The 12,748-nt window shown below is 38.5% G+C and overlaps 1 protein-coding gene across 5 annotated transcripts in view; it reads right to left on the bottom strand.

The window, feature by feature from the left end:
• Positions 1-12,748, bottom strand: part of PTPRR (protein tyrosine phosphatase receptor type R) — a 148,384-nt gene that overhangs the window by 74,567 nt on the left and 61,069 nt on the right. For 4 of the 5 annotated variants that reach the window (XM_037390050.1, XM_037390051.1, XM_037390052.1 and 1 more), the window contains one exon: positions 1,378-1,491. In XM_037390050.1, the coding sequence (XP_037245947.1) occupies positions 1,378-1,491 (114 nt within the window). Of the gene's footprint in view, positions 1-1,377; positions 1,492-1,823; positions 1,876-12,748 lie in introns of those variants that run through there. The other variant, XM_037390054.1, reaches the window with a different exon arrangement.

Below are 12,748 nucleotides of genomic sequence, written 5' to 3'. Positions count from 1 at the left end.
TTCCCTGTGAATTTTGACTGTATGTGATTTTTTAGAGCAAACAGGGCAAAAGTTTGCTGTCTTTCTTATATCACTAAAATATTAACTCATAGCAGACTGTTACAGATGTCAAGAAGACTAATTAATTAACAGTACTTACTGTATTCTGAGCTATATGCAGGTGCAAAATGACATTACTTCTTCATTTAGACCACAAATGAGAGGAGAAAGGGAAAAGCTATGGAGTCAGTAGAACAAACAGCATATTTCTTCTGCTTAGTTACAGAATTTCCACAGAGCACAGTAAGAAAACTACTGAGTGACTTAGTATGTTGAAATACACATCCCAAAGTCTGGAACATTTCTCATTTAATTGTGCTTTTCTCTAAATATGTCTTTCAGCTTTTCGTTCTGGTTAATACAGGGGACAAAGGAGATTTAGCATCACTTGTCACGAATGAGTGACATCCCTGGCGAACATGAAAAGGGCTGCATTGCACTCCTATTGATCTTTTCCGCTATATTTCTTGTGTGATCTTTTCTCACAGACACATTATTTGAAGGAGTTTTTAATCCTTTTTGATGTATACAATCCTATCAAGCTATCAAGGCAGGAAATACTTTTGTGCTGAACCTGTCAGTTTTCTTCCCTAATATTCAATGTGCATGTAGAATGAAATGAAATAAATCTTCCCTCTGCAACGTGAACCGAATGCTAGCAATACACACATGATGTTGGGTATTTTTGCTTCACGGTAAATCTGTCATAAAAAGAGAACAGGATTAAGAATGCATGCCCTTAACCATATCAGAAAACCATACAATGACAACTGCTTTTAAAAAGCCTTTGTTGCTAGAAGCAAATTTGTCGTCATCTTTTGCAAATATGATACTGTAATCTATGAGATAATTTGTGAGCATATATTGTTAATAGCTGAATAGCAAGGCATGAATATTAATATTGTGAGAAGGCATTTAATTTACTAATGGAAAGTCTGGTTGTGAAGATGCCTTTGAAAGGGAGAATCACATGTATTTTTTGAGCAATATTCAACCTTTGAGAAACAAAACGCAAATAAGTGTTTCTTAATGAATGTGATGTAGAACTGTATTCGAATGAAAACTAAGGGATAAGCAATCTGCTTATGAATAGGACGCAAAAGAGATTTATCTGACTTTTTTTTTTTTTAGACTGTAACCAAGAATGGTTTCCTTTCAAAAGAAAATTTAAATCATTTTGTAATGGAGATCTATTTTTCTGTAGCGCAGTTAAAATATTGGAAAAAAGTGTTTTTCTGTCCTATTTTATTGTACTTTTCCATAGTGACAGGAAAATAAATTTAAGAGAATTCAAAATGCCCAGGTACATTTTATTATAGACAGCCCTTTGGTACTTACAATAAGTCTGTTGATATGAATTTGCTGAGGTAACAGTCCCAGTGCTGCTGCCACTCCCTGTCGAAATATCCGAAGCAATGTGATATTCAGCTTGTTTACATCCATTTGCAGTGTCTGAAAAACAAAACAAGTTCAAATGAACTCTTTGCTTAACACATTCAGTTCTCAAGATGACTGATCTCTGGGACTCTTTGGTAATGTTGTTTGGTTGTTTTGGGTTTTTTTTCCCAGAACAATAATCTGTGCCATCTAGTTACATGGCAATCAAAAATAAGCCCAAAGGAAAATTCAAGCATCTTAAATGCTGCTCATTAGCAAAGTACTACCTTCCTCAACTACATTCAAAGTAGGTTCCAGAGGTTTTTTGGCTAAATTCCTTGGACAAGTTACAAGATAACACAATTACTACATTAAAAATGAAAGTCAAGCATTAAACATCAATTCACCTTTACAGAATGAGATGTCGGATTTACTCAATGAAGGTTTGCTTTATTATCTTAGTGTTTCTCCCTGCAAGTGAAGAATGAGTCAGACATAGTGAAATTATACAATTTTAATTTTGATTAGCTGTTTCTGAGATCAAAAAAGAAACATTCTGGATACATCCCACATTCCTGCATTTCCTAAAACTTCCTCATGTGAGTCAGAGAACACTATATTTCTCAGCAGATACCAGCAATATCACTGAAGCATTTTCTTTCTTTGTCTTAGAATCATAGTGAAATTTAGATGTTTTCTCAAGCTCAAATCTTTCCTGTGAAGTCAGTGGAATTCTACCCAGGAAATAGTTTAGGTTCAAATCCTCTGTTTCCAAGATGAACCAGATATGGGTTCTTCACGTGATGCCTGGTGGCCAATAATCCCATGTGGTACTTTGTGGTCCCTTTTTTCACTTCGATATCCCCTTTGCAGACAATATGTAGTGGAGAAGAGAGGGAGGAAGAGTATGTCACACGGTCCCAGAAGGCCTCCAGGGTTTCTGGCAACTTCTGACTTAGGAAGTTAGTAAGTTCTGACTGAGCCAGTTGACTTGAGTTGAAAAAGACTTTTTATTTTAAACATCCTATTCAGAGCAACGGATCAGCTTCCTGCTCCAAGCAAATATTCTACCTTTCTAACCAGAGTTGCATGAAGAGAATTAAATATTTATGGGTCAGACATCACACTGGGAATATGGTTATGGTCCAGAAAGAAAGGCAACTTTTTTCTTGAAGAAAAACAGCATCACACGTTTTGACTCTTGTTCTTTATTTATCAGTAAGTATTTATAAGTTATGATCTAAAACCACAGAATATTTGCTTTCCTTGTCCAGTGTCAATTTGATTTTTCCATCAGTACTGAGTGTTTTTAATTTCTCCCCACCCCCTTTTACTCATTTTTTACACTAATGGGATTGTTAGGTCTTGATGGATCAAGGAGATCTGCTTTTACTACACAGCTGAGCTTTAATTCAAGTGGAAGTATTATAATTCTTTGATTTAAATTACCCTTTCTACCCTGGCATTTTCAAAATGCAAGATCTTTTTCTCTTTGCTTCTTCTTGAATTACACAGACATCCCGAGCGGTTACAAAACTACTCCAGCTTTGTCACTGGAAGAGAGGAATGTCTCGAGAGGGGACATGTGGGGAGCTAACAGATCTGAGCACCATTTCTTGTTCCCCAGACTCGCTCGCTCTGGCCATGGCACACCTGAGCAATACAGCAGAGGAGAATTGGTTTGGAGCTGTGAAACCATCACTAGGCTGAAAGTCGACAGCCTGGTCTGAGGATCCTGGCTAAATGAGAAAGGGAGTTGTTGCTGAAATAGGAAGGTTGTCAGGAGGGTCCCTGGAGATCCATCAGGATGGTATAAAGAGTGCGAAACCGCTTGTCTAAGTCAGTGACCTTGAGTCATGGGGATAATGCTAGCTGTTGTTACTGAGCAAAATTAGCAGACATAAAATCAAAATACATTCACTTAAACACACTTGAGCCAGGGATCAGATCACATTAATAGAGATGTTGTTAAAGTGTGTTAACAGCTCACTGACAAAGACACCAAAATAAAACAGCCAGAAAAATGTCTGGCTTCAGATGAAATAGAAGATCTTAAAAAGCCTGCAAGGTTAGACAACAAATTCTTATAGATTCACTATGCTGGGATTTTGGTTCATCAAATCCAGGGACAATAAAAAGTAGTGAACCTCCATTATCTTCAGGACAGTCACATCTCTTCCTACGAGGTCTGAATTTGGTCTACTGCGTCCTATAACAAATAGTCATAAAAGGCCGCAGAGCGTGCGTGTGTCACTGTAACAGCTACACTGTCCGTGCTGGTCCTGGGGGAAGCCCGAAGACCACAGCACTCGCTGCGTCAGGCTGGCACCAGCCTGCTTAGAAAGCTCACCTGGCCTGGCAGCTGCAGATTTCAGGACCCTTTTAGAAAACCTCCCAAGTGGGTGGGAAGAAATCTGTTCTTAAGCCTCATCTCAGTGTTTCTTATGCAGCAGAAAGGATATTTTTTTTTTTTTTGTGACTACCCAACCAACCCCCTCTCCCCCCAAAAAAAGTATCTGAGGAAGAAAAAGCTCATATTTTTTAAAAGAACCTTGCCTCACTGTTCATTGAAATGATCTGCTTCTTAATTGCTGGCATTAGTGTGGAGCTTAGTTCCACGGTAATTATAGTCAAAATTAAATAAGAGCAACATAGGCCTCTTTTTCTTTTATCAGGCAGCACAAGAGAGTGCATTTGCCTCTTCCTGTCAAGAGGAAAGTTAGCAATCCAGAATGTGACACTTTAGGAATGGGATCTCTAACTCGATCAGTGAAAGATAATGTATAGAAATGCTCAATGGGACCCTGAGAGCACCTGCTTTAGAGTGAGCAGCACATCACAAACGTGTCAGTGCTCTCTATTACCCACTTGTTTGTATTGGATTCAAAAAATCATAAAGCAGGAGTGGATCAGACTGGAGACACATCAAGTTCAGCATCCTGTGGCCAACTCTGGATGCTTATGGAAAATGATAGGAACAGGGCAAGATTATACTCTTTTCCCAAGTGCCTTCTGAAAAGATCCAGGCTAATTTATGCCTACTCAGCACTAAAAGGCAATGGGTCTCCTCAATTACATGAATGCTATCCTACAATAACCCATACTGACACTATCAAGATCTGGGATGAAGGCAACACTTGGGGGCATTATATTCTCAGCTCTGGCATGTGCCCTTCCAGAAGTGACTGAAACTTCAGTCTGACCTGAGGGTCTGGTACAAAACTGCCTTTCTGCAAATTCTTAACTATGACAATTTTTGTTAAGAAAAGTTAGTCTGAGAAAGAAAAAGAGAAAGAAGATAGAGAATGGAAAAAAAATAATATCCTAACTATTCCTATCAGTAGAAAATTCCTAAAACATTATTAAAATTTAATATTTTAATATTATTGTGCTAGTCTGATGACATACCTAGATGTTGTGTTGACTACAACAGTAAGAGATTAGGATAGAAAACTGATAATGGATGCACTACAAATGCAACAATACCTGTACATTAGATGATCAATATAAACTGTCATTAAGAGAATCACTCCTAGAATGGAAACCTGTCCAGCCATTTACAGATTATAATTACATAGATTAAACCATTATGTATTCTGTCACCACCTCAAGAAAATGTGAAATTAACCCCTGTAAAGTAAACCCATAGAAATAAATAAAGTGTTAGCATAGATACACAAGTAGTGTCTTACTGTGTTCCTCTGGTTGCTCCTTTTGCTTTCAAAAGGAAAGGGCTGAAGCATCCCAGTTAGACAGCACGAATCATTTACCCTTTGCTCATCTGCAGTGTTTATCATGGATTGCAGCCTACTCCACAAGGAGTTTACAGTTTTGAACCCACAGCCACTGTTGGTCATAGCGACTTGTTGAGCTTAGAGGCGAACACCCTGGAGGACTCATTCCCCTGAGCAATTACCAACCGGCTAGCGACAGTTTCTAGGTTTATCTGATCCAAGCAAAACAGGTAGTTAGAAGGGAGGAACTTTTCTGCTTGTAGTGGAAAATGTGGGAAGACAGAGTTCCAGAAAAGGAAACTCAGCACAGAAAAACATCAAAGACCATTCACAACCTAGATCCTACAAGGGCTTTTTGATAAAGATTTTCATGTTAAAAAACAAAACAAAACAAAACACAAACCCCCCAAACAACAATAACAAAAAAAAACCCAACACCAAAACCAAAAACCAACAGCATGAAAGGGATGAATGTATAACACAATTTCTGAAATAATATTTTTTAGGATATTACAATAAATTGTAATTTCCCAAGTCAAGTTCTGCTTCTCAAAAAATAATCATACATCTCCTTTTCTTATCTTTTCCTTGTCATCAGTGGTAGCCTTTCTGCAACAAGCCTCAGATATACCATTCCTTTTCTATACACTGGTTACTCCACTCTAAACTCCTCTTGACCCTACCACCACAGGTGTCTTCTCAAACATCAGCTAACCTGAACATACAGGAAGAAAAATAATCAAGGATGAAGAAGGTTGAAGGTTAAAGTATAAGTCTTCACATATTTTTATGAAAAAAGAGTACAAGTAAATCAGCAAATTACAGATACTAGGAATTTTACATACTTAAGGGCCATTGGGTAGTAAGTTCTATTTTGTGTTAAAACCAAAGAAAGACAACTCTAAAAATGAAAATAAAAATTAACACCCCTATTTACTTAGGCCAAACAAAAGAGAAAACTCAGAAAAGAGTTGTCTTATCTGCCTGCACTCCACCTATTTATTTCTGTTTTAGGAAAGTCACCAAAAATGCTATAAAATGGTTTTTTGCACTACAGCAGGTACTGGACCGTGGCCAGGCCACAGGTCCCTCCATCTGAGCACCCTGCCCTGCTGCCTGTACAGTGACAGTGTCTACAGTTAATTAGTGTCACCATGTTTCATCTTAGCACCCTCATCAGACAGCCTCAGCTGTACAACCAAAAAAGCATGTATTTATTGGGAGTGAAGGTGTAAGTGTTGCAGCTGTATGTTTGGGCACAAGACTACAAAAAATCTGGCAAGAAATTGTGAAAATACCTGCATTTTCCCTTTTCTTCCCCTAAACACGTTAGATTTGCCTTCCTGTTGCAGTTTAACAATGTGAGGCCGCAGCTGCACTGGGCATCAGGTTAGCCCCTTTGGCTGGCTCAGGTGACTAATACACAGCCACAGAGGATTTTGGCTTTTATCATATGAAGTGTCATGTGTCACAGCAAGTTTAGTGTCTCATGTAGTCCACAAATGGCACGGGAGCCAGCATGTCCTCAGCCAGCATTATGCAACTAGAACAAAGCATTTTGCCAAGCCAAGTACCACTCCAAAGGCACTTTGCCCTAAGACAAACCAGTGTCTGATGCAGCATTCCCTCCTCCCCCATCCACCTCTCCCTCTGCAACGTTATTTTCTCCAACAGGAGAAGCCTGCCCTTTTATGAAGTTCACATTAAACTTTGAATTATGTCTGTAAACTAAGATAGAATTCTCCTGAGTATAAAATCCATTATTCTTAGTGATTAATTAAAGAAGCTTTGTGTTGCTATGTATTAGCAGTTGCCTGCAGTGACCTACTCAAACTTTCATACTTAATATATTTCTGCTAAAACACAATGTGACGATGTGACTAGAAATATAATTTTTGTGACATTTAAATACTTCTAAGGTCAGGAAGAAATTACTGAAAAATTGTGAGGGGGAGTCTTGGCTATTCTACAACAGTGCAGTGAAAATCACCTGAAAGTAGAAAAATTACAGGCATATGTTTGAGTTTACAAGAACTAGTGAGAAGTATTGAGAAATGCTCTGGACCTGAAACATGCTTCTATTTAATTCACCAATTTTCTTATGAGACACTGAGGCTGCAGAATACACAAATCTGCCAAACAGTATCAAATTCCACATGTAGCCTGCGAAAATTTAAGTGTGCTTCTCCAAAGAGTATTTGGGTGATGAGAAAAAGAACTCTAAACTGGTCCTGTATAAACATTAAAGAAAAAGTAATAGGAATGGGATGCTTGGATTGCTTCAGTCCTGGTTAGTCCAGGGAAGTTTTTTATATTTGGATGCTGCTTTTCAAGGTGTGACATTGTACATTCATTCACATTTTTGCTAGAGAAAAAATCCCCACATCTTATATGGAAAATCTTTGTTTAAGGTAAGCATTTATGGATTTATGCATTTCTCATGTAACATTAAAGAACAATTTTGGCTTTTGATCAATTTTTCATGGAAAGCATATACATTGAAATATTTATGCATATTATGAGCTCTCTGAAAGAAACCAAAGACAGAAGTAACACTAACGGGAAATGTAGGGTTACTCTAATTAGTTAAGACAGCTGTATGGTCTCCCCCCATACTGATTTTCGAGTGTTCATTAAAATATGACAAAATCAAAATTCACCGAAGAAAGCAGTCTTTCGCACACTGCAGTTAATCCACAGACCTTTTTACCACAGGAAGTTGCTGAGGCCAAAAACTGAACAAGAGGCAGAAAAAGGGCTGGATGCTTAGATGGATGCTGAATGTCACGGATGTCCCTCAAAACTGTGCAGAAGAGATACTACAAAACTTGTCATAGAGTTGAAGCCAAATGTCTAACTATCAGAAATGAAGATGAACCCTAGTGCAATAAAAATTTTTTTTTTTGGAAAAAAAGTTTCTCAGTCTGCTATTTAAAAATTTGAGTGCTGGCCATCATCCTGGGCTAGACACTGGATTTCATACAAGTCCTGTTTGCACATCTATGTAGCAACTGAGGGTGATCCTAGAGGCTGTGGCATGGCAGAGGCTGAAAATGCTCTGCCAGGTGTTGAGGTAAGGCCAGTGCATTCCACTGGCATCCACAGTTCAGACTGGCAAAGCTACTCTGGAGGCAGGCGGGTGATATGACTAAACTGGTTTATCTCAGCTATGTGACAGATTTACACTTATTTTTGCAGGGAGGAGAACTAATTTCTCAAATGAGATCAGCTATCTGGGGCTGATTTGACCACTTCTGTAGGAAGCACCAACACAAGAGTGAGAAACGCTCCATCTGTGAGGTCTGGCTTTGGTCCAGGATTCCCTCTCTGAGCTTTTACATGCACTTGGGCAGTGAGTCAGTCAGCTATAGAAAGACTGTGACCTTCATGGATGATTAAAGTATATGACAATGCATTCAGCCTATTAAGGATAAGGTTTGTTAATGTCTGTCTTCAAGAGGCACACTTTGATTTCTATCAGTCCTACGTTTTGCATTAACCTCTGGGTTTGCGGCCTCCTAGCAAAGGTAAGGGTCAGCTTTTCAGTGTCATTTAACATGAATTTACTGATCACATCTAATGAGAAGACACGGAATAGTCTTCTATCTTTCTTCTGAAGGAAATCACAAAAGGTAGGTTATTTTGTTCTCCTGGCTTCTGAGTCACATGGGTCATTCCCGTACCACAACGTGATGTAGTTAGTGAGGTGACAGTCTGAATGTGGTTAGACTGTCCTCTCAATGCTCATCATACTCATTTCCCTTTAACTCTTTGCTACGGTATCATTAATGCATTAATCATGTGTTATGTATTTCAAAGTCTGAAATTACGTACAGCCTCCAAACACCCAATGTGCTATAGATTGTGTGAGACTAGCATCCCACAGCCCCACCTCAGTAGAGGGATAACCTTGTATAGAGCCCAGTACATAGGATTTTTGCAGAATCCCATACCCTAAATGCCCATGGGATGCATCCTCATTGTTGCTGAGGGGGTACAAAAGAGGGGAAGGAGAGGTTATCTGCTACCCATGGGACAGAAGTTTGATGCAGCCCTGTTATTAAATACTAGCAGTCCCTGAAGGTCTCTGTACCGTGGGAGCCATTTGGAAGGGGGAAGGAGAGGCGCAGGAGGCTGCAGTAGTTCTGTTGGACTTTGTGGATGATTTTCTAGAGCTTCTTTGGGGCAAAGGGAACATTCTGCTTCACCACCATGTGGGATTTAAGTACCTAGTGGCAGAAGGAGACATTTTTCTGTTGCGCGTGGAAGTATATTGCTCTTTTTTCGAAACCTGATCACAACAAAACTACATCTGTTTGAAAGAGTACTAAGCTGGGAGCATTTACAATTAGTGCAAATTAATTACCAGTAGGGATGAGAGGCCAAAGGTTTTCTGTGCCTCTGGCTTTAGCAAGTCTGCCTCAGTCCTATCTATATAAAATGGGGACAATAGTATTTGACTGTTTAATGGGATTTTATATATTTTAGTAAGAAGATGGGGGACAGGTACAAAGGATGGAACTTCTCAACTTCTTTCACACATAATATTAATATTGCCCCCAAAAGTTACTGCCTGTCTTTTTTTTTTTTTTTTTTTTTTTTTTTTTTTAAATTTGGTGCTGCATTTCTTCAAGGATTGGGATTTACCTCATCACAAAGTATTTAAGTTTTCTTAAAATAGCAGCTGAAGTTCATTTCAAAGCTCTGAGAGTTTTCTAGGCTTTTTTTTTCCTCCATCCACATCACCCTGCCCTCCTCCCTTACAGGTAGACAGTTGAAAAGGACAAGATGATGGAAAAGCACAAGATAATACAGAGGTGGAAACACATGGAGAGCTGGAAGAGCTCAGCCAAACACTATTTTAACCTTTTTGTTCTTTGAGAGGCATGTATAATGAGCTCCATAAAATTGTCCTATCTGTCTTTATTCAATATTAGCAAAAAAGTTATTCCCTCCATTACAAAAGAAACGCGTGGTGCTCTTATGTCCGGTACAACTTTTATGCACAGCATGATTGTACTAGTCACATCCTATTTCATCATCCCAAAGCCAGCTGTAATCCTCAGAGCCAACAGACCCATTTGAGCCTGTTCAGCACAGCACTTCATAATACGTTTGGGTTTTTCTGCCCAATTATTAAATCCCTAGGTAGAGTTCCAAATGCCAGAAAAACAGTATTGTTTCTCCATGCTCCTTTTGTGAAACCTTCATTTCAGTTAGTTTAATGTTTCAAATAATTCTTAGTTACTGAAGTTTAAATCCTTGTTAGGACTTTGTAAAATGGTCCTCAATACATCAGAATGCCTTCCAGAAAAATGAAAGACAAAAAACCAACCCCAAATTCATCCTTTTCATTTTACCTTCAGAATTTTCAATCTAGTTTGTAGCAGACATGTATGTGACCTTACAAACCAATGAAGAAGAAAACTAGAAACCTAAGACAATACAGCAACTACCACATCTTTCACTTACTTTCCTTAGTAACCTTTCTCTTTGCTTTGAAAATCAAGGCGAGACTCCAGTACTGCTGACATCTCAGCTTTCTCATGTATTTATTTTCAGAGACAAATTTTATTGGTAGTTTCAGATAAGCAAAATCTGCCTGAACATGCACAATGGGAATGTTGTAGAAAGAGGCAAACACTTTCCCTTTTTTCCCATAATTGTAGTGCTCTACGGTTTCTGGGTGTATGAAGAAGAAAATTTGAAATAAATCTGAAAAACAAAGTCTTAAAAATACATTTGGCTCAACTGGAATTGAGATATTGACATGAAAGGCTGTTCTTGTGTGATTCCTGAATACGGCTCGTGGCCCAGGATAGTATGAATTATTCGTCCAACACAGCCAAATCTTTTAAAGAAAGAAGCAATTCTTACACCTCAGCTCTTGAGAGATCACGATCCTGTTCTCAGGAAACAATGTCTAACAACAAGGGCTCTTTAGTGTGACACAATTCACCAGTATGTTTTGGGTCTTTATCTGCTTTTAGCCCATGAAGTTTGTTTATAGCCATTAACGTCACCATAATCACAAATTATTGGAATAAAACTTGTATTGCTGACTTTCCCTTACCTACTTTAGCACTCCAAATCTGCCAACCAGGCCGAGTGCAGACAATACAAGGCACCCTTGTAATTTCTGCCTTACGTTCCTTTTACTATTATGAACTTGAAACAAAGTTAAGCAAAATCGAGCTAAACTCTTGGAGACCTGCATTTTTATTTAGAAAAAGTTTGGCATTACTTTGAGTTTTATCCTGTCATGGGTTCATGTGACTGGATATGTCCCTTTGTCTCAAAGTTTTAGAAAACTATTAATGATTGCACGTGAGTCCTACAAGCTCAGAAACAAGAATGCAGAGAAAAGACAATCTCATGATTTTGGCAACTGTCTCAGGATCTTTGACCTCCTGGAGCTGCTAATACCAAATGTATTTCAGAGGATATGAGGCACAAATTCCCCTTCTCCTGAACATCTGGGCAGACAAAGGATTTCCCTCTAATGTCTAGTACTGAACATAGAAGGCACAGCTTAAGGGAAAACACTAACACCAAATCTTCAAAGATTTAATGAGAGTTTTACTTCAACAATTCCTATTAATACTAATAACAATCTTGTATTTTTGACCAGCAGCTCAAGATTTGGGTTTCTGACTTTGGAAATGTGACATGTACACTGCGTCCCAAATGTCCTAACATAGGACAAGTTTTCTGACTCAACCACAAGGAAAAAACATTTTAGAAAAATGCTTTCAAGCTAATTTAGGTGACTTTTCTTTAGAGTTGAATCCACTTGTGAGGTCAAAGATGAAAAAACTGTGCTGCCATGTATTATGAGATATTACTGCTCTAAAATAACTGGGACACAGAGCCCAATTCACGGATCTTCAATTTCTGTTTTTTATGTTTAGCATGAGAAAAGCATTCAATGTTGGTTTTTTTTTTTAAACACACAACACTGCTGTCAAAGCCCACTTCAGATGTTTAGAATGAGAAAGATGCATTTTTCCCCTTTGATACTCAGAATTGATCACCCTTAAAATAGAATATTAAAAACTGTTTGCGTGCAGTTCTCTCATTCTCACACATACACAAAAGCAAAGTAATTCATAATACTTTCAGTGAGAAACAGCAATTGCAGATTTGGTGGGTGAGGCTTCCTTTTCCTTTTTTTTTTTTTTTTCTTCTTTCTTATTTTTTAACAATATTCTTCAAAATACAAGAAGTAATTGTCCAGATTTCCCCAAGTGACCACAAACAGAGCCATTTGTGTTTGAGAGGTACTGCTCCTCTGTACGAATGCAGCGCATGCACTTCCATGCACGCTTCCTGCCTCTTTCCTGCACTCTGGAAACCCAGGAGATTCCTGGTGGTTCTGTGGCTGCTGCTCTGTGCTGGCAGGAAGAGATGCCTGGGAAGAAATGCACAGCTCCTCAGAAACTGAGCTTATGGCTCTAATCCAGAGCAGTATCTGTGTTATACCTGTCATATCAAAACACAAGTCCTGCAAATGATGGCAAGAGGGCTTGTAGACTTCATTTAAAAAAACCCAGGACATTTACCTTATTCCACAAAAAAGACACACAGCAGTAGCATCT

This window comes from Falco rusticolus, chromosome 5, assembly GCF_015220075.1.
Source record: "Falco rusticolus isolate bFalRus1 chromosome 5, bFalRus1.pri, whole genome shotgun sequence".
Lineage (NCBI taxonomy): Eukaryota > Metazoa > Chordata > Aves > Falconiformes > Falconidae > Falco > Falco rusticolus.
Note: the sequence above shows the minus strand (reverse complement) of the source record. Positions and strands in the feature narration are given on the sequence as shown.